Genomic DNA, 22,526 nt, shown 5'->3' with positions numbered 1-22,526 from the left:
TCAGGTATACCATCAAAGGGGCATTTTCAGGATGGAAGTGTATGTAGCCGCTTAGACACAGGAAGAAGCTGCTGCTTTGCTCCATGAAAGAGCTCAAAGGAGGAAGCAGAGACAGGGAAAGGTGCAAAACTTTTCTTTGCCACTGATTTAAAAGCTCAGCTTCAGGAAGCCTCTTGGGTCTCACTAGTGGTGAATTTTCTAGCACTTTGTGCTACTCAAATAGTTTTTGCACTTGGGAGAAAACCAACTAGCTTTATTGCTCCCCCCATGAACGGGTACTACAGACTCCAAATAAGATCACCAGTCTCCATATTATGGTGACACAGGAAGCATCTCCAAAAGTCTCATTAGGGAATGGGTATAGGCAGCCTCAGGACTCCTCTCCAAGGGTGGTACATACACCGAAGAGGTGCTGGGTGAAAACTTTTTTTAGAATTTAAATTCAATTAATTAACATATAGTATATTATTAGTTTCAGAGGTAGAATTCAGTGATTCATCAGTTGCATATAACACCCAGTGCTCGTTACATCACGTGCCCTCCTTAATGTCCATCACCTGGTTACCCCATTTCCCCACGTACCTTCCCTCCAGCGACCCTCAGTTTGTTTCCTATAGTTAAGAGTCTCTTATGGTTTATCTCCCTCTCTGATTTCATCTTATTTTATTTTTCCCTCCCTTCCCTTTATGATCCTCTGTTTTGAAAAACTGGTTAAGTTTTAAAAAGAAAGCTACGGAGGGGTTTTTGGTTCTGATGAATATATAAATTCAGATGTGTCTGAGAGCTTCTAGGGATATAGCAGATCTGTTGCTTTTCCTACAGACTCTGCAGATGGCAAGTATTTGTATATTATTGTTCCGTCACCTCATCTGCTAACTGACTTGCATCTTCTGCAGAGGAATCACATGCTGGAAAGAAACAGGGGCGCAGCTTAATGGAGCCCTGCGTGGTGGCCCAGGGCTAGAATAACCTCAAAGTCTACTGCTTAGACTGTTTTCCTTGTCCTTGCCTTCCTCCTAAGGTTGGGGCCCAGACCACAACTCTGGTACCCAGAATGTTTGCCGTGCATTCTGGGGGAGATTGTCTTCCTGGTAAGTGTGGTTCTCCATCAGGAAGTTAGTTCTTTGCTCCACAAATGATGGGATTTTCCTTCTATATAAGGTGCCAAGAGTCAGTGAATCAAAATGAGTTGCAGAAAAACAGAACCAGGAAATGTGCAACTTGTATTCTGGATGTTAACACTACAGAGCACATGTGCAGTGAAGGTTGGCTGAGGGTGTTACATGGTAGACTAGCAGCTAGCCAAAGGGTTATCCAAGGGCTTAGAGATAAAAAGTACAGAGCAAAGCCAGAGAAAGATAATACAGTGGAGGGCAGGTAGGGGAAATGCAGCCTTCAGATGTTTTTAATGTTCAGGAAAAGGTACAGGATATGGTGAGTTTTTAGAAATTGTTAGCAAGTGAACCGAAACCATCATCAGAGAAGACCCTGGCACTGAGTAAATTCAATATCTGAGGCAGGGTATAAGCGTCATTGACATCATAAGATGATCAAAGAGAAGAAGTCAAGGTCTGACTGGAATTCATGAGTGGAGCTGAGCAGCAGATTGAGCTATAGGAAATCATATCCAAGTTCCTAGTGGGGCTGGATTAGTAATCAAAAGGAATTGTGTGTGTGGTCTGTTTTATCCTTATTTCACAAATGCTTTATAGGCTTGGCCATCGAGCCATATTATGGCTAATTTAATCACAACTAACTTCTTTTTGTTTAAAGAATACAATGTGGGGCGCCTGGGTGGCTCAGTCGGTTAAGCATCTGCCTTCGGCTCAGGTCATGATCTCAGAGTCCTGGGATCGAGCCCCACATCGGGCTCCCTGCTCAGCGGGGAGCCTGCTTCTCCCTCTCCTCCCTGCTCGTGCTCTCTCTCACTATCTCTGTTGCTATCTCTGTCTCTCTCTGTCTCTCCAATAAATAAATAAAATCTTAAAAAAAAAAGAATACAATGTAATAATCCTCCTTGTTTGCTGTTTAGAGAAGAAATGACTGAATGTGGGCAAAATACATGACTGTTTGATCACAGGATTGGTTTCTGTCCTTGCTTGGGTACACCTGGTGGAAATGATAGCGATCTCCATGATGGTGTGTTGAAAAGGGGATTACCAAAGTGTAGATGACAGAGCACTGAGTACCAAAGCCTAACTGAACTGAGGAAATCCTATCTGAGAATTGAAAGGCTAAGAGAGTAGCCATTTTAAAACGAAGGATATTTAATGGCAGTAGGAGTTACAATTAATCTACTTTCTGGCATACTTTACATACCTAAAAAATATGGTTCTCTGAACAAAATGATGTTGTGACGCCCTAAATGCCAGCAACTTATCTTGTAAAGTAGCCTATTGCTCAACTCTTACACATTTATATGAAAAACCCTCTGGATTTTCTGTTTTCTGGCTTGTGGTTTTGAATATACCCTCAGTACCTGAAAAATTCAGGGAGCCCAAACTCTTGGTCAGCAGTCCAAAGCTACTAATCTCTCCTTTAAAATACCTTGTGTTTTGATTTCCAACTGTAGAGACTTCTTAAACAAATTAAAACAGGTAAATCAAAATATAGTATTTATAAATTTCTCCAGAAGAAGTTGCTAGAACATTTCCCTCTCATAAGAAGGGAGTAATTTCTGAAACACAAACATCTCTTAGAATGTTTGGTTTTATCAATTATTGTTATTTCTAATGTGAGCCCTTTGTAAGACTCCTAAACAAAAATCACTAAGCCTTAGGTATCTCCAAGGCATTCCTCATACAACATTACCAATGAATCATTATGAACTCAATTAAACATTATTGAGGATCCCATTATTATATCTATTGGATTTTCACTGCATTTCTCACATCCAGTAACTAGGTCATTTGTTTAAAAAGAGTATCAGCTGCTCAATTTCAGAGTCAACAAACTAAAGAAAGCTACTTTAAAAGAAATGTCTTTAATTTCTTGGTCATATTGAGTATGTGTCAGGGCCACATATAGGCACTCATACCAGGTTACAAACACATTTATAAAATCACGCAAATGTCATCTTCAATTAGTACAAAACTCTCTTGAAAAAAAAAATTGGCTCGCTTACATATTTCTAACATCTTATAAAAAATAAGACACTTTGTTGTAACTTCCATTTCAAAAAATGATTGAAAATTTCCTTGAAAGTCATGGGCAATGGTTACTTTTTGTAGCATTTCTTTAAACCTGTCTTTCATTTTGTATTTTGAGACAATTTTATATACTTACACGCCAGAATTTTATCTTTTTCCCTGCGCAGGGGGAGGGGTAGGAGGCAGCACTCACAACTGATGAATATATGGCATATTTCTAGATTTCTTTACAAGAAGAAATAATAAAAATGACCAGATTTCCCCACACGATGACTAAGAAAATATGGCTAAGTGTGTGATTCACCAGAGAATATTACTATTATTGCTTTTTAAAATTAATATTGCAAACGACAGGAGTGGTATCTCAAGCTCTCCCTTTCTCTAGCTACTTCCACCTGCTACAGTTGGGGCTCTTATTAAAGTTGTCTTCTTCGTAGTTTCCTCTCATTTATGCCCCAAACGACTTCTAAATTCATATTCAAAAAACACAGCTCTGATAATATCACATTTCATGTTTGAGAACTTTCAGCTTCTCCTTACCAATAAGATTCATCCCAGGAATAATTCTGGCTAAACGAAATTGCTTACTTTGCCATCCAAGGCCTAACAAGACCTGGCCTCCATTGACCTTTCCAGTTTAATGTTCACTCGACCAATAATCCTGGAAAACTAGACCACTCTTTCTTGAAATGATCCTGAAACTTTCTTTCCTCTCTGCCTTGGTTCATTCTCAGAATGCTCTCCTTCTTTACTCTCCCCATCCAAATCCAGCACTACCTCACTCAAGGCCTAGCTCAAATTCTCGTCTTTGGGAAATCTTCTGGCCCCTATTAGAAGGGATCTTTTCTTTCAGAACTTTATAGCACTTCCCATTGCTCATGCAATGTAGCACACTATTTGGCATTACCTTAGAGTTATTTATGTACATGTCTTATTTCTTCTATGGTGTTACAAACTATATAAGTAGAAGTTGCCTTGAATATAGGAGATGCTTTTTCTACATGGGCTAAATCTTAGCTAAAACCCCAAACCTTGAACTAACATCTACTTCTTTTCACTTTGTGCTTCACGTATACAATAATCTTATGTCATCATACTGCCCACATGGTTTTCAGATTGTAACTCAATATATGTGTTCTCAACCCTATCTGCTTCTTTACTTTGACCTTATGTACATCATCTTGATGTTCTCAACCCTATCTGCCTCTTCCACTGTGAGCTTATGTACATCATCTTGACTAATTTTTTTATCATTTTCTAAATTTCTCCTTAGTCAGGCATGAATTCCTTTTTAAAGTGCACCTTGAACTTATTGTCTTAACCTTGTTTAGAGGTATCATCTATGTATAAGGAGGAGAAATGATATACTGCTCTTTGGGCATTATATTCTTGGCCACTACTCAAAAAATTATAAGTTGATGGATTAAGAAAGGGCATTTCTGGTCATTCTAGTTTCAAAGTTGTTCAGAAAATGGAACTTTTGAGATGGAAAACTTGGAGATCTAAAAAGATTTGCGTTTAAACCTGACAACATAAACTGTTATTTTTTTTTTTCTATTTCTAAAGTCACCATGGAATGAATTTGCTAGTCTAGATAAAGTTTCACATTGGCACTTAGCAATTCTACCCTGGTTCACCAGGTTACTATCTTCTAGAAAGTTCTTCTCTCCTAAGAGTTTTCTAATTGGGTTAATAAAGAGCTAAATTTTGATATAAGTGAGGTATTAACAAAAAACAAAAAACCCTGCAGAAATTGTAACCAAAATAATTTGTATTGTTGTAGTACTCAGACAAAAAATATAGAAAATAATGGTTGTTCATTGCTGTTACTCTATATAACCTTGTTCATTCATTGCTGATACAACCCTACCGGTTGGCCTTTTTTGCTTTCATCAAAAGCATCCATGCCTTTTAAACATACAATAGTAAGATTTCCATCTTGCTCTTTGTGCTACTCTATTCAAACAATGTTGAAATATATCAAAATTCCCATTTCTATAACAATAAATGGTGATTATTCTTCCTATGAGATGTCTTTTGAAATTTATGGAAAAAAAATCTAAACTTTTTTCCTCCCCTCCCCCTAAAATTGCTTCAGGTTAAAGGAAAATGACCAGTGATTAGTCAACAGCATACACTGGGGGAAGGCATTCCCTCTGGGAATAATACCCAAAATGACAATCAATTACTGACACTGAAAATAAAAAGACCTTACAGAATTAGCCTGTTTCCGGGCTTGGTTTATCAGTTCCTTTATCTCAGAGATGTTTTTCTTTAGGTTATCCTCAAGTTCCTTGATGGGTTTGAGTCTATCTATCAGACGATCAGCTTCTTGTTCTAGATTTTTCACAGTGGCATTGGCATCTGCAACTGCATCAGACAAGATGAGCGCTTACCACACATACACACAGAAATGAAAACAGTAGTAGGCTTCATTAAATAATTGGAAGGATTTCATCTTATTCACATGATAAAGCAGGGTGATGACTGCAGAAGCACAGTGTGTGGTGGCAAATGGGAATATTTCAGCTGGGACTCAGGCCGGCCAAAGCAGGAGGTGTTAGAGATAGAGGACCAACATCTGGCTTTGTGATCAAGGTGGAAGTTAGCGTTGAAGGTAGAGAATACGATGACCTCAATTCGACGATTAATTTCTAGCTTCAGCCCAAAAGCTAACCTTTATAGAATTTTAGTCACAGAATCTAGGAAATGAAAGTGTTTTAAAATGTCACTTCGTCTGTCCAAGCCAGAAATGTATTTAAATCAGGGTTCTCGGGCGCCTGGGTGGCTCAGTTGGTTAAGCGACTGCCTTCGGCTCAGGTCATGATCCTGGAGTCCCGGGATCGAGTCCCGCATCAGGCTCCCTGCTCGGCGGGGAGTCTGCTTCTCCCTCTGACCCTCCCCCGTCTCATGTGCTCTCTCTCATTCTCTCTCTCAAATAAATAAATAAAATCTTTAAAAAAAAAATCAGGGTTCTCACACCAATTGGTTTTCTTTCTTTTTCTCATGCTCTGTCTTTGTACGTCTTAAAGAGAGAAGCTATCAAAATGTCTTCTGAAAACATTTCAGTGTTGAACAACCCTTAGACTGAAGGCCTACATTCAACCCTTAGACTGAAGGCCTACATTAAACTACATTAAACTTTAAATCTTTTATGCTGCAGTTCATTTTCATTTTGAAAAATAACTGATTATCCTAATCTCTATATTAGGTTGAACCATATTAAATGGCCATTTTTATAGGTTCCAAAAAAGGTTGAATATCAACAATTTCAAAAGGGGTTTAACCCCCAAATAATTGAAAGTTATCACGGATCCATAGACTTTCAGCATGTGCTTTTCACAGGAGGGCAAATGACACATGGAAACCAATGACTCTATCTCGAGGATGCCAGCCATCTTAACCAAACCTTGCCGTTCATTATCTGATTGAGCATGTATTCCTCTGCTTTCCGTCACTGTGACTCTGATAAAAAAGTAAAACTGCTTAAGGACCAAGGCTGTGTGCCCTGCTCAGCTATGAATGATCGGCTCTCTGGTGGCCAATGGACCACTGAGAACTAATCTCGGGAATGAATCAAAGGTGCTCAAAAGGAAGGACATGATTATTTTTAAATTTTTAAGCATATTTATTTATTTTTTTTTTATTTTTTGAGAGAGAGAGTGGGGGGGGGGGGCACACACACGCACACACACACAGGTAGCATGAGAGGGAGAGAGACTCTTAAGCAGGCTCCATGCACAGAGAGGAGCCTGAGGCAGGACTCGATCTCACGAACCTGAGATCATGACCTGAGCCAAAATCAAGAGCCAGTTGCTTAACTGACTGACCCACCCAGGAGCCCCAGAAATTATTATTTTTAAACTAGGCTTTGAATTATTTTGAACTCATGCTCATAAATATGAACAATATTGTAAGTAATGTTTAAAAAGGACATAAGTCTATTATTAAATTTAAGTAATAGAGTTGCTAGAGCAAAGCCTGAAATGCAGGTTACTGGGGTCAAAGCCCTGGTTACATAATTGTATATTCAACACAGACACAGTTACCCCTTTGTTTTGTATACTTTTAATAAACCATTTGTCCATTTTTTCCTTCCTTTAATTCCCCAATATTACCCTGATATTCTATAAATTATTCTGGAATTGAGAAAAAATGATTTAATTTAGACTCATGGGAAAAAGAAAAAGGATAAAGCAAAGACTATTTCAGCTTCATCCAAGAATGCATTCTTTCCTTTGAAAGCTCTCAGATTCTTATCAAATGTTTCCAAATGAAATCCAAAGGTTCCCCACCTCCCTCATTTTTTTTCCCCCTTCTATCTTCTGGAGCAGTTGAAGTCTTTTGGAAATTATCTTCTTGACGGTTTTAAAAATAAAACCTCTGTGATATTGAGTCTGATAATTTTTTATATAGTACTTTTTAAAAATTTGTGACTTTCTTCTATAATTATTTGAGTGTATACATTTTAAAATCACTTTTGAAGATAGATTATGATAATTCAATGTTTTTCTAGAAAATTATCGATCTCTTTTAGGCTCTAAAATTCATTAGCATAGGGTTTTGACAAGTACTCTCTTACGTGTTAAAAGCTCCCCCCGCCATATCTAGTTAAAGCTCCTTTAGAACTTTGCCTATCTGAGCTTTATTATTCTTGAGTAAGCCTGCCAAGTATTTAAAATGTTTTATCTTTACACTCCTAAGGATTCACCTCTTGGATTTATCAAGTGTATTATTTTCTGTCTTCTAATTCACCATTTTTTTTTCATCTTCCTTAATTTTATTTTGTCTAACTTATAGGGTTGATAACCTAAATTGTTTATTTCAGTGCTGCTTTAGTAATGTAATCACCCCCATTCTCCACTGAAGACAGCCTTGGTCATATTTTTCAGGTTTCGATATGTTGGATTTTACTATTATTATTTTCCATTCTGCAATTTTATTTTTGACTTTGAATTTAAACTATGAGATGTTTAAGAGAGAATATATCCCAATAATTGCTCATTTTGATAAGATCTAATTTTATTAGTTTTATTATGTGCTTCTCCAAGTAGAATTCTCTAGAAGTTGAGAATAATTATTCATAAGGATGGGGGAAAGTGAGCATCGGGGGAGAGAAGTGATGATAACAACACTTAATCTATTTTAATCCTACTGCAAAGAAGTTGTTTGAACTTCAGTGGCTGAATCTGTCTTATTGGACGAATTACAATTTAGTTCAATCTGTGGAAGAATTCTGTTTTCTACTTTTCTGTTGGTATCATACAGGTATTTCACTAATTTCTATAATACAATTGAAAGCATTTTATATCAAATACATCCACATGCTAACTTTTTGTAAAAACAGATGTCTTTTTTAAATATATCTAATATTAATACTGTGACACTGGAAAGAATAGCTATATAAGGTTAAAGCAATACCAAAACATGGTAACATGCAAAGCTGAAGCATTTGCAATAGGAAGTCAAGCAAAAGTTACTGAAAAGTATGCAAGTAAGCATATACATACTGATTTCTTCAGGTAATTTCATATGGAAGCAAAACAAAAAGAAATTAGAAAATTCATGAGGAAATATTTTTATAGATTTTATAAAGCAGTGATTATCAAAAAAATGGTACTTTTCACAACAGGTACTAATTACAAATGCACCTTATTTTAAGTCAAACAAGTGTGATCAAATAAAAATCCACGAACACATGTCAGTTAGCAGGCTATTGTTCATATTGAAAGAAACTTTATTATGATGTTCCAATAAGATAGAAAACAGACCCAGTTGAATTAATATTACAGGTAACTATCTCTAGATAGAGGGTAGGATCAAAAAGTTAGAGATAAATATTATGCAGAGGCCACTGTCAGTTGAGAATCAATCTGAAATTGAATGAAATAATATCTTCAATTATAAAATAAGAGAATGACTTTAAAACTTATTTTCACTTGTGGGGAGGGAGATATTGTGATCTGGCATGCATTGGTACCATTTATTCAGATGGAATCTTTGAACTACAGAGAGCAGCTATCTCTGGGCTTATATAAGAAAAAATGAAAAAAATGATTGTATGGCCTCTTTTTCTTTTTTTAAGAAATAGCAAATTATAAATCCTCCCTAGCTCTGAAATCCACGTTATATATGTTTGCACTCTTCCTTGCTCTTTAAGGAATCACGGTAGTAGCATTTACTATTTTGTAGCATCATTAGCATTTGATTTGAGGCAATGGTGCTGAAAAATCAGCACCTGAATTATAGAACACCTAACGTCTATAACAGTGTTTTTGTTATTACACGCTACCAACATTTGGATACCCAATGGAAATGTTGGTATATAAATAGAGGGCTAGTCTCTTCAGAGTGACAAGTACAAAAAAAATCAAGTCTCTCCTTTGGTGAAATCACATACTAAGACAATGTTGCATCACTTCAAAGAATGGAAAAAAGACTATAAAAAATCATAATGTTTATTGACTACAGTTTATAATTTAAATTATCATTATATTAAGTTCTACCATATTTTCTCAGTAAATCCTTATTAACTTGCTATAATTTAATGTAATACATAAAAGTTGTGAAGAAATATTGACAAACTAGATACTTTAACTTCCTGAAAATAGTTAAATAATTTATGTACATTTAAATAATAAAATATTAATATTTTTGAATTTTAATGCATTTCAGGTTGATACCATTTTAATATCCTGTTCTAACAGGCCTGCTGGTAAGTATGCTCCTTGACCTCTATGTTCCATAGAACTTCACCAACTCAGATGATGTAATTCCCCAAGTACAACTGTATTTTCAATTACCCTGAAGGATTAAAAAAGTATTTGGCATCCCTATATCAAAAATCATGCAGATTTTGATAATTCCGAATACCCTCTTGACTGGACAAAAAGTGAAAGCACTAGTGCAGAGCCTGGGGACTTGGATTCTAGCCACTCAATTCCTGAGCCCAGTGTATGAGGAGAGCAAACATCGCTGTGGGGTCTCCTCCACCTCTACAAGTTAGGAGTCTAGGGTCCTTTTATAGTGTGAAGAAACACATGACATAATCAAAGGAAAAAGGAGATCTTACTGTTCTTCGAAGGATCTTTTACCACAGCATTTGTTTTGGCTACGCTGTCTGCTAGTTGATTGTAATTTTTCTTCAGGCCATCAAGGTTCTGGTGGAGATCTTTAATCTGTGCCAGTACATCTTTTGCTGTGTCATTGGCTTGTCTTGCTTTGTCCTTAACGACTTGCAGTTTAGCGGCTGTGTCTGTTGGCAGGAGAGCGTGTGAGGGACGAAGCAAAGGGTCTAGAGTTAGGGGCTCGCACCATGCCTGTCAAAGGGAGGCTGCAGCCAGCCCACCTCAGGGGCACAGGCACAAAGGGAAAGGCTGAACTCTGCCTCATTTGGTTGGAGCAAATGAAGTAAATTTTTAGCTAAATTAAATTTTCTCAGGGACCTTTGCTATGAATACCTGATTAGCTCTTAAGATAGCAAAGTGATTATTCTAAATGTTCATTGTATAAGGGTATATTGTGATTTGCTGCCGAACATATTACGGAGAGAAATTTATCCACAAGTCATAGTTTCATCAAAACTAGGTTTAAGATTTAATCTGCACATTCCGAAGGGGGAATGATGAATGAATGTACTTCAACTTAAAGATGGAGAGACTCTCTCAGGTATTTTAGACCTTGTGTTTATGTACTTATATTTGTTTTCAGCATTGGAAACTTTCTATGTACGCCCTTACTATTGAAGGAGATGACAAGCAATCCTGGATGGTTAGTTTTTTTTTTTTTTAATGTTGAAAAAGAGTAAAAATCATTACTATTTCCTGTGTTTTATAAATGTATGCATTAGTTCCCCTGATCATAATTTGTATAAAAAACATATACTGAACATATAGATGCCTACTAGTATGTGTAGATGACTCGTTAAGGCCACGGACTCCAAAGTTAAACTGTGGGGTTCAAATCTCATACACGCCACTTTTAACAATGTTTCATTGTTTCATTCTGTTTCATTTCTTAAATTCCACATATGAGTGAAATCATATGGGATTTGTCTTTCTCTGATTTATTTCCCTTAGCATGATACTGTTTCTCAGTTTGTCCCCTGTAAAGTGGGTATAACACTATTAATTTTGTAGGATTACTGTGAGGATTACACACACTTAACAAGCATATTGAGTAAGCACTCAATAAACATTAGCAGACTTTGTTATTATTGTATCACATTATTAAAATATAAAGGATAGTGCTTTCAGGAACTAATACCAAACAATAACTTCAAGTACTTATAATAGGTAGGAAGATATTACAGACACGGTTCAGACATTAATGTTTTCGAAGCTGAAACACTTAAGGAACTGAACTTTGCCAAGAAAGATGTGCTGACTGTTGCCAGAGGGGAGGGCTGTTGGGGGGAGGGGCAGGATGGGTGAAGGGGGTCGGGAGATACAGGCTTCCAGTTATGGAATGAATATGTCATAGAAATAAATACACAGCATAAGGAATATAGCCAATGATTCTGTAATCATGTTGTATCAGGACAGATGGGAGCTACACTTCTGAGTATAGCATAACCTATAGACTCATTGAATCACTATGTTGAACACTTGAAAATAATGTAACATTGTGTATCAACTATACTCAAAAAAAAAAAAAGAAGTAAAGAATGATGTGGGGAAAGGCTCTCATCTGTCATGTAGGTATTATAATCACCTGTGACTTTGTAGCAGAACATTTTAGAGAACAGTACCCATGTGATTTCATATTTTCCCATTAACATGAGATTACAAACAATATCATTTCTAATAATCTTATTAGAAAGATTTTATGGGCTGACACATGGAAGAACAGTATAATAATAAGATGGCTATATTTTCCTTTTTGCAACATATACTAATGGATATCAGCTAGGGTAACAAAGCATAAGAAATATCACAGGGTAAAGTATGGCTTAGTTTCTCATTCTCACAAAGAAAAATTCATAAGTAAGAAAACCAATATCTAATTTTCTGACAACGGTCCAAGTGTAATGTCAGAAAAGATGGTAAACGTTAGAACATTCTTTAATAGTTCAGGTCAACTGACACAGTTTGCAGTGTCTCAAATGCTTACCATTTGGAATGGCAGACAGCTTCCCCAAAGTGTCATTCAAAGCTCTCAGGAGATCCTCGTTTCTAACATCTGCATTTTCTAATCTGGTTACTAAGCCATTCAGATAGTCATCATTTTCTGTGAATGGAAAACAAAAAAAGAATGAAACAATTTTAATCATCTCTGAGTTTACACATCTCTGATATGGATATGTAATTTCAGATTAACATAAGGTTTATAAAAGGCAGGAGAATTTAATTCCTTTAATTTATTGGCATCTATCAATAAATACATTTCAGATCATAATATAAAATAGGTGTTTATGAAATGACCATTTCACTCTGCAACAGGTTCAACAGCTATGTTTTCTGCTCGGTATCTGATCTTTATCTGACTTAATTTGAGGGTTTTCTATTGAGAAAAAAACTGCAAAAGAATCAATCGCTTATTGCATTTGTAATGATGCCCTCTCGCCATTATTCCCATTAGTGTTACTTATTTTAAAAATTTCATCACGAAAATGGATCACTGGATTAGTTTTTAAAAATCTCAAATAGATATGATTATTAAGTAGAATCTCCCAACTTCAGTAAATACCGCATTAATACATAGTTGAAAATGAATGAAAAAACAACTTCTAGTGCATTTCTGATAAACTGGTATTTTTGTTAAATAGAGAAAATAATATTTTACAAATTGCTCTCAAATAGGCTTTTTAGAGGTTTTTTTTCTTGCTACCTTAGCATGATTTCTTTAACATTAAAAAAAATCACTTACTGGGGATAATTTAATATTATAAGTGTAAATTTTTCAACTTCTTTCCACTAGTTTTTAACATTGCCCAAACTTTGGTTTAGTTTGTATAATAGCAACTGAGAGCTTCAGAGTTTGAGTGTAACAATATAAAGGGTAAAAATTATAAAATCTTTTAGGGGAAAGAAAACAAAGATCCAATCTGCTGATAGAAGAAAGAAGTTTAGAAATTTTGCTTAGGTACACATCAAACTGCAAATGTATCTTAAGACCAAATCTGCCTTTTTTTTTTTTAAACACTATTTATTAGTGACAAGTGGAATTCAATAAATGAACGATATAAAACTCTGTGCTTCCTATAATACTTTTCACCTTTCCTGACTGGATAAAGCAGATCATTTATTTAAAAAATATTTTACATAGTTTATTTTGCCATAATATTTGTTTCCTGGGGAGATGCAGGCTGATCGTTTAAATTAGCTCTACAGAAACGCAAAATGTAAATAAAAGGCAGAGTCCTCAATTACTTGTATGTTTTGCTTGTATGTATTGCTTGTATGCAGATCCCTCGTATAGGCAGCAGACCTGACTTCTCAGGGGAACTGAGCGGGCCCCTGTCAGCTAGAGAAGGATCCCTGCCCTTTACTGGCCTTCATCCGGGGAGAAGAGCAAAGGGAAAGGAAGATGAAGGATTCTTAACTATCAGTACTCTGGCTGTGAAAAAGAGGATTGAACATATTAATTAATGAGCCACTTCATTTCACATAAGGCTTTTATAGGCAGACAGATTAAACCACTGTTATACAACAGTAATGCAAGGACATACTACAGTTTAACACGTCTGCCTTTAAGTTCCAAGCCAAAGACCTGACATCACTGAAAAACAAAGCATAAAATATCCTAGTGAAGCATGGTTCGAAAACATCAATATGTCCATTTCAGTCACTAAGATGTTATTATTTTCAATTCCAGTACCTCAAAATATACTTTCTAAGTAATTAGATTTTTTCTTCTGTCAATCATGATTCATCTTTGTTTTAATACTTCTGTTATTTTCACTGTTTGTACTAAAATAAAATCTTTGGATAGGTTATTGAAAGTCTACTTTCAGAGAGAAAGCTGGTCTGATTATGACTGTGATCGCCATATGAATTCCTTGAGAATAAAGGGCTGTTCTTTTGATATTACCTTGGAAGTCTTCATCAATTAAGGAAATGGAACAGTACAAATTTTATTTCTTAGCTTCTTGATTGGATTTGATTTTTTAAATAATGAAGCACTCAAAATGTTCTGGCAAGCAAGATCTTCACGTACAGTGAAAGAACCATTAATTTCAAGGGCATCACTTGGTTTATACTATTTTATGCATTCGAATAGCAAATACTGGCTGAACAGTCAGGCTAATTATTCAGAAGAGAGATTGATCCGAAGAACATTGTTGCTGCTATTTCTCAAGTTCCAAAGCAGTAATTTTGATCCTCTGCTTTCTGTACTCGGAGGTCAGAATGTGAATATTCTGACCCCATTCTGATTTCTATGTTTCACCTATTTGATTCAGATTCCTTCTTGATGGATCCTCTCCTACACTCTGATCATTTTTTCTGAAGTAGTTTCTGGAATTCCTTAAAACCAAATCTAAACACTTTATAGCTTTGTCAACAGAATTAGATGGGTAGAAGCTGTGTACAGAAAAGTACTGCAGATTTCAAAATGGAAAACCTGCAAAACCACAGCAATGAAAATCTCGGAAAAGAAGCCCTCCAAGGTTGGCTTTAAATGAAAAGAGATATGAGGCGCAGTTTATCTATAGCTGACATATAAGGAAGATTGCATTTGACCTAGTTTGAACTGTAACATGACCAAAGAAACAGAACTATTAATAGTTAAAGAACATCCAACCTGATCCTTTAGTTGTAAATTTTGGAGAACAAGAGAAGGATCCGATTTATAATTCATAGCGATATTTTATAGGATTTCCTCTCACTTCTTCAGCTCTCATACCCCGTAGCTGTAGTTAAGACCTTCTCTTTATCTTCTCTCTAGATATCACAACCACCAAACCTCAAAGGCTACACACACATGCTTTTTCCACTTTGGTTCTCCCTTTCCCATCCTGTCCTCACACATTAGAACACAAATGTCAGTGGGTTTGGCAGGCACAGAGCTCATACAGTGAGAGAAAGCAGCAGAGCGGTAAGGGTCGACTGTGAACCTTCCTGGTGATATCGGTTCCTTCTGTTGCCTGTCCACTGACTGACTGTACAGGGTAGACATATTCAAAATGAAACTCACCAAATTTGTAAGTCACTGCCACTCAGAGTACACATTTACTCATTTACCATGTTCCTGATGCCGGGCTGAATATGAATGACAGTTTAGTTAAATTAGAACTGATAACTTTGAGCTATGTTATGTAATATCTCAAAGCTGTTATGTTACTTCTTTCATCATCAATAATGTCTTCTTGTACAAAATTCTTGTCATTAAAAATGCGGTGCGGTGCAATGACTGAGAAGTGGAAGATGAGGTGGGTTCAAATGCCATTTCTTTTTTCCCTTTCTATGTGTATAAAACGAGGATAGCGCCTTCCTTCATATGACTGATATGAGAAATAAATCTGTGGATGTGTATGAGAAAGTACTGGATTCATGACTGGCAGTAAATGATAATTAATTCACATTGGCTTGATGATTGCCCTGGTGTATTTACCAGTTTTCAATGATGTTAAAACAGGTTTCAACTAAATATAAGAATGCTTTTTATAGATTTTACTGAAATGTTCTCTTTGACTATTGAAACTCATCTAGGGGCGCCTGGGTGGCTCAGTTGGTTAAGAGAACAGGTTAATCTCTGCAGCGTTTCTCTGTGTAGTTCTGAAGCAGAATGTTTGAAATAGGCAAGGGATCGGCATGAGGTCACGTAAAATATCTTGATTGTGACCTTCCTGATAATGAGAGATTTTGGCTACACTTGAGTATTCATCCACTTATTCATTGATCAAGCATTTGTTAGGATCATGAATGTCACTGTGCCACCTTCTGGACTATGGCGGAAGCCCAGTGTTTTTGCCCAGCAGCAGGTAAAAGCATCAGCTTTGGAGACAGACTAATGTGGCCTAAAGTGTTGGTCCCACTATACAAATGGGGTGCATTCAGATTGTTGGTGTTTCTTCAAATGATTTTGTTTTACATATGAGAGGTGGCCAAATTTACCAAATTACATAAAATGTGATTGCTTTACACAATTTTCAATTTTATTGTATTATACTATGTATTATCATCTTTGGATATTTTAAGAACATAAGAGGTACAGTTTCCCTCAAGTCACTTTACTATAATTTTTCACTCACCTATCTAGTCCTTTGCCTGCTTAATATTTCTAAATCTTAAAATTTCCAAAGAGTCTGTCCCTTAAGTCAACCCCACGACCCAGGGCAGGAACCTGGGGCCTTGCAGAAGGAAGGACAGCTGCATAAGGAAGGAAGCCAGGTGAAAGTGAGAACCGGAGTCCTGTCCCCAGCCTCCTGTCAATTGACTCGATGAGGTCGCTATGCCCAGTTTTGCCACTTTTTTGTATTTCTAGCCCTCTTTCATGACTTTACTCCCACGCTTCCCTTTCTCCAGTTGCTGTCACAAGTTTGAGATGTGTCCTGTCTCTGACTGCCTCTTCTGCCCAGAGTGCACTAGAGTGACCACGCATGGGGACCTCTGAGATCGCTCGGTCGGTAGGTTTATAGGGAGGCATGTTACGGAGAAACCTTGTCCTGCTCTCAAAGGGCCAAATTCAGTCTTGTTCATCATGGGCACAGTGCTTGACCGGCCCTCAGTAACCGTCGGCTGCCACTGAATGTGCTCTTCCTCCCGCTAGAGAGAGGCTCATAGTGAAAAGTCTAAGGAGAGGAGGGAAGGGGGGCTTGTGTTGTGGCAGGATCTTCAAAGACTTAAGAAACCAGAATAGAGGGGCACCTTGGTGGCTCAGATGGTTGAGTGTCTGCCTTCGGCTCAGGTCATGATCTCAGGGTCCTGGGATCGAGCCCCGCATGGGGCTCCCTGCTTGGCATGGAGCCTGCTTCTCCCTCTCCCTCTACTGTTCCCCCTGCTTGTGCTCTCTCGTTCTCTCTGTCAAATAAATAAATAAAATCTTTAAAAAAAAAAAAAAAAAGAAACCAGAATAGAGGTGAGGCGAATCCTCTCTTCAGCAAGCGTAACAAGAAACCAAAATGGCCAGACATTGAAACCCACTTACAGTTCCGCTAGGACAAGCTCTGAAGCCCAACTGTGGGCCTGCAGGCTCATTGTGTTCTGGCCAGCAAGGTATTCTAAAAGCACTTGAGAAGAACCAGACAAGTACTGTCTGGCCCAATAGGTTCTCCCTTTCCATGTCTGCCACTACTTTGTTACTTTTCATTTTAACTCCTCAACCGACGCCAACCTGGCTTTATTATCTTGATTTTCTTTATTCACACTCCAAAGGAGGAACTACAGCCCTGTATGAGGAAGCGGCAATATCTCTGGGAAAAGACGGCATTTTTCTCCACACTACGGTCAGCTAGGGGATCCAAGCTTGATTTCATCCATTTAGTCCAATGTTGTTTTTTGTCCATGGAACAGATTTTGTTTGTCCTTCACATGTCTATCGTCAGAAAAACTGATTCTGGCAAATGGTAGTAAGTGAAGTCAAAAGGAGTATATCTTTAAGAATAAAAGAAGGCTTTGGACAAAATTTAAATCCTACAGTATTCCTGTTTATTCTTTTTTTTCTAATCTAAAATAATAACAGAATCTCACCAGGTTAGTCAATGAAACTGTATTACATTCATGAAGGCAGGACCTTTCTGATACACTTGTCTAGACTGAAAGCCTGAGTGTTCGGAGGATCATAATATAGAAGAAAAGCATTGATTAATTTGATAAAAGATAATGTGTGGAATAATTTTGGTACTGTTCTTTGTGCTGGACAGTACCATGTGTCATGCAGTTTACTGAGTCAGTATTTTGGGGCTTGGGAATTGATCTTTTTATTTCATAGGAGTGTCATCCAGTTTACAGAAATGTCATCTCTTTGCTCCTTAGTAATTGAATGATTTCACTTACTTGGGCAAAGACAAAAATTAGGGATAAATTAAGAAGTAAATAATATTGAGAAGTTACTCTGTATAAGATAAAGTATATAATTGTAAAGTCTTAGTATTCCCAGGCTTCTAATATACCATCCTCTGCTTCATTCCTTGCCTTGTACACATTCTCTGAGAACCTCAACTGGCCATTTGATTGACAAACTCACTTGTCAATCTGCAAAGGAGCATTAATTCACCTGCTGGTATTAATTCATCTTCTAGCTCTCTCGATCATCAATTTGTCCCAAGTTCCGTATCTATTAAGGGCATGATTTTTACCTCCGTAGACATTCAACCAGTGCAGTGTAGACTGGTTTCAAATTTCAAATGCGTACGAGGGCAAATTGACTTTTAACAAATGTATATTCAAAAATTAAAACGCAAAACAAATTGCTCCTGGCAAGTTCAGACTCCCTCAAGGCAAGGACAGCACAAAAATGGCAGGGGGCAGCACTAAGTCATTCGTGACTAAAGCATGAACTCACCGGATTATACGGAATTGAACCAAGTAACAAATTAGACATATGGAGGGCAGACTGGCCTCACCATTTTTATTCCTTCTAACTCCAGGCACCAGAGAAAGGAAATGACTAAATCTCTATTTTAATAGCTGCTGTCAAGAGTTTTGCTCTGTGGGGCCTATTTCAGCAGTTCCTGGTGGTAATATATGGCATTTCCCTGATTAACAGCCATTTTATTACTTGTGTAATTGGCCACAAATCAGGGGAATGTCATAATGTAGCAAGAAAACATTCCCATCTCCGTCAGAGCCTTGGCTTGGATTTTTGGAGAAATTATTACTTGAGTAGTTTGTGGGTTTTCATTACTTTAAATAATGTACTACCTGAAGTTCAAAAAAAGACATGTAAACTAATGAACATTTCTGTCTCCTAACCCTTTCTACCGCCTTGTCTTCAGATTTCTTTTTTTCTTGTAAAAAAAAAATCTCTGAAAATGGAATTCTTTCTTTCTTTTTATAATGCCAGTATTTTGGGGGAAATAGAGGTGAGGGCAGAGCAGGGAGTGAGGGGAGGTGACTCAGGCATTCACCTCAGGTATAAAATTTAAAGGGACACCAAAACACTCAGTAACCAAAAATATTTTAATGCAGTATTTAAAAAGATTAAAATGGATTCAAAAAAGATCAATGATGAACAAAATATTAAACTTTTAAATAATACAGGACCTGACCCTACACTTGCATGACCTAACCTCACTCACCTCACCTTAAGCCTTCCTAGCACTGGACAAAGGCACTGGATGGGAAGGAGTGGCCACAAAGTAATGAGATCAACTCAACTTGCCCAAGAGGAAAATAGGTTTTGACTCTATAGTTATTCTTCAGGTTAGAATGAGAGCAAGCTCCTGCACAAAATCATGTATACAGGTTTGTTTTTTTTTTTTCACCTGTGACACACAGTCCAAACATTTTGCTATCAAAATACCATCACACGGACACCAGAAGTTGTAATCTCCTATCAGCCTCTATTAGAGACCACGGACAATTAGTTAAAGCATGACAAATATAAATGCTTATAAAACCTCTTCTCTTTCTAAGGTTAGTAAAGACCAATACCATTCTGTTCTTCTCAAAAATATGCTTATTTCCTGATTTGACTAGTCCCTGTGATATTATACACTAGAAAAACAATGCTAAAAAGAAGACCCCATGTCCGTCCTCAAGAAGATGGACTCGAAGTACATGGTTGCAGTTTGACAAGTCTGTGAGAAAGGTACGCAGTGAGAAGGGGCATGTGGTTCAGATGGGGTGTCGAGGTTCCTGGGGAAGATGACATCTGAGCTTCATCTTGAAGGTCTGGTAAAAGGTAATTATACGAAAAAGAATGAAAGATGGAGAGGCATTCCAAAAGGAAGGATTAACACTCTGAAATACGGAGGCTTGGAATAGTAGTATGTTTTGGAAGGACCATGAATATTTCAGGAAGTTGGGGAGATGGATGCAAGCCAGAAAATGGCAAGGAATGAGGCTGCAGAGAGAAACAGGAGATATTTGAATGAAATAATAAATATAATAGCTTACCTAGAGAGCAGCTATATTGAGTAATACATTTTTAATGTAAAACCCCTAATGGATTAGAGTAGATATTTTATGCACTTTGATGATTGAATTAGGAAGAAAATACAAGAAAAAATGTATTTAAAAAGTGTGAAAACTTTTCAGGAAATGTGACCACTAACAAATTGAAAATTTCATAAGGACATTTATACTATATCTGCCTAACTCATTCCTTTGTGACTGTCATTTCTGAAGCCAAAACAAGTGGGGTTTGGTACTCTTAAAAACTTGTTATACTTTAAAAGTCACTGTACTTTAGATATAAGTGAAATGATGTTATATAAATTAGGTCTGAAAATTATGAAATATTACCCAATGCAAAATGAGATGTGATGACAAAATGTCATAAAACTGGTGAAATAGTTTACTTGCATTAAATCCCAATAATAAAAACCATCATAAAAACTCTAGTGAAACAATTCCACTTTTCCAATAGTGTAATAAAATATCCTACCAAATAGAACTACAATTAGCCTGCAAATAATAACAAAGAGAGGTCACACTAACCTTTTACGGCATTTGCTAACTTCTTGGCTTCATTAAGAATCCCAAGGCTTTTCTGAAGAGAGCCTTTGGCACCTTCCTTTAGTAAACCCTGAGGACCTGTTGCCTGTGGACAGAAGAAGAAGTGTCACATATCAAAACCCACAGAATTATGGAGTAGACATATCTGGCGGGCAGCTGGTGTACAGAGCTTACTTTCAGGAAAGCATTCTGGGCTACAGACATGTAATTATAAATTATCAGCACATACTGGCGATTAAAGTCAGGAGACTGTTTGTTGGGAGAGGAGAACAACTAGAACAGAAACCTTAGGAATCTTAACATTTAAGGGGTAGGCACTGGCAAGATAACTGAGATTCTAGAGGGCAAAGAGAAACCAGGAGAGCATGATATTATAGAAACCAAGAGATGCAGAAGTGACTCAAAGCATGATGGTTGGCAGTGTTGCAAGGACATAATTGGTCAGTATTGAATGCTATAGAATTGTTGAGCAAATTAAGGACTGAACACATCTACTGACTTTATCCCTAAGCACATTTTACTTGAGTTGTGTGATAAGTGGGGGAGCAATTCCTATCCCCTTCAAATGAGGAAAAACACCGCTCCTTTTGAAAACACGTCTCCAAGCACTACAGCAAAACAAAATCTTCTAAATAACAATCTCTGAGCTACAGTCACCTCCTAGCAAAGATGTATTTGTTGAGGCTTGGATTAAAAAAGATGACACAAAGATAGAAGAATGATATGGGAATGGGATCATTTAACTTAATGTCTAGTATTTGCTCCTCAGCAATCATCACGCAATACATTTATACCAAGAGATAAATTAAACAGGATCTTAGTGTCAAGTTTAAATTGGAAAAGTATTTCAGGTGCAAGAAGAGCCAGAGAATGCTAAACTTACTGTTGAAGTTATAAAGCTGAATTCAGGTTATCCCAGACATAACACTCCAAATGATACCAGCAATGCCTCTGTCACTTTTTTTTTTTTAAACCAGTCACATTATTTGAGCATTAACTAGGAAAGATCATAGAATTTGTGACTATTGTGGTAAAATTTATTTTCAGGTCTTATACTAACAGCTCTACTGTTCACAGAACAGATTGATGATGTAATACTAAGATATCTACAAAAGGACATATTGGATACATCTACATAAATAAAAAGGGACATTATGCATATGTAGCTAGCACTTGCAAAAAGAGCTGACAAATCCAGAAAATTATTCTATGGAAAATGGACAGTTTCTTCAACTGAGAATACAGAAATTTTTAGTCCTACAGTTTCCCTTGGAAATTAGATACACTAACATCACATAGTGTCATTTATCTCAAAAAAAAAAAAAAGGGGAAAGAGCATCGGTATAAGCGGCACAAATCCAGTGTACCTTACTTAAAAAAAAAAATAAGCCTTAGTTAGCTACTCAGGTTCTACATCTGTTCCAAATTTACATGCCATTCTTACTCCCTTGGTTATAAGTTTTCTGGATCAAAACAGATGAGAGGAAGGAAATTACAAAGAAAGAAGGATGAAGATTCTCTAAAGAGGCACGTGAAAGCAGCAGAAGTGATAGCTGACAATCTGTCTGACAATGAGGAAGGAGAAGCAATCAAGTAGAGAAAGAAATTTAAAACTCAGGAGTCCAAATCAATTTGGATAGGGATAAAGTAGGTTTCAGTAGATGCTAATATCATTGTAGTAAAATAACTAATGTTGGTATTGATGATCTTGAGTCACCCTGATGATATGGGTCACTCAGAGTACTAGATGAAATTAGGCAAAGATGGGAAAGGGAGGAAGGGAGGAAGGGAGGAAGGGAGGAAGGGAGGAAGGGAG

General features: G+C 36.9%; 1 protein-coding gene across 1 annotated transcript in view; it reads right to left on the bottom strand.

Annotated features, from left to right (window-relative positions):
* The window catches only part of LAMA2 (laminin subunit alpha 2), a 617,443-nt gene that overhangs the window by 72,633 nt on the left and 522,284 nt on the right, over positions 1-22,526 (bottom strand). Inside the window, exons 41-45 of the mRNA XM_034990595.1 lie at positions 20,693-20,795; positions 12,261-12,377; positions 10,222-10,404; positions 8,660-8,665; positions 5,365-5,519 (exon numbers count right to left, since the gene is read on the bottom strand). Of these exons, the coding sequence (XP_034846486.1) occupies positions 5,365-5,519; positions 8,660-8,665; positions 10,222-10,404; positions 12,261-12,377; positions 20,693-20,795 (564 nt within the window). The remainder of the gene's footprint in view (positions 1-5,364; positions 5,520-8,659; positions 8,666-10,221; positions 10,405-12,260; positions 12,378-20,692; positions 20,796-22,526) is intronic.

This window comes from Mirounga leonina, unplaced genomic scaffold (genome assembly GCF_011800145.1).
Source record: "Mirounga leonina isolate KUSES-001 unplaced genomic scaffold, KU_Mleo_1.0 Mir_53, whole genome shotgun sequence".
NCBI classification, from domain to species: Eukaryota; Metazoa; Chordata; class Mammalia; order Carnivora; family Phocidae; genus Mirounga; species Mirounga leonina.
The sequence above is the reverse complement of the archived record's forward strand: the minus strand, read 5'-3'. Positions and strand labels throughout refer to the sequence as shown.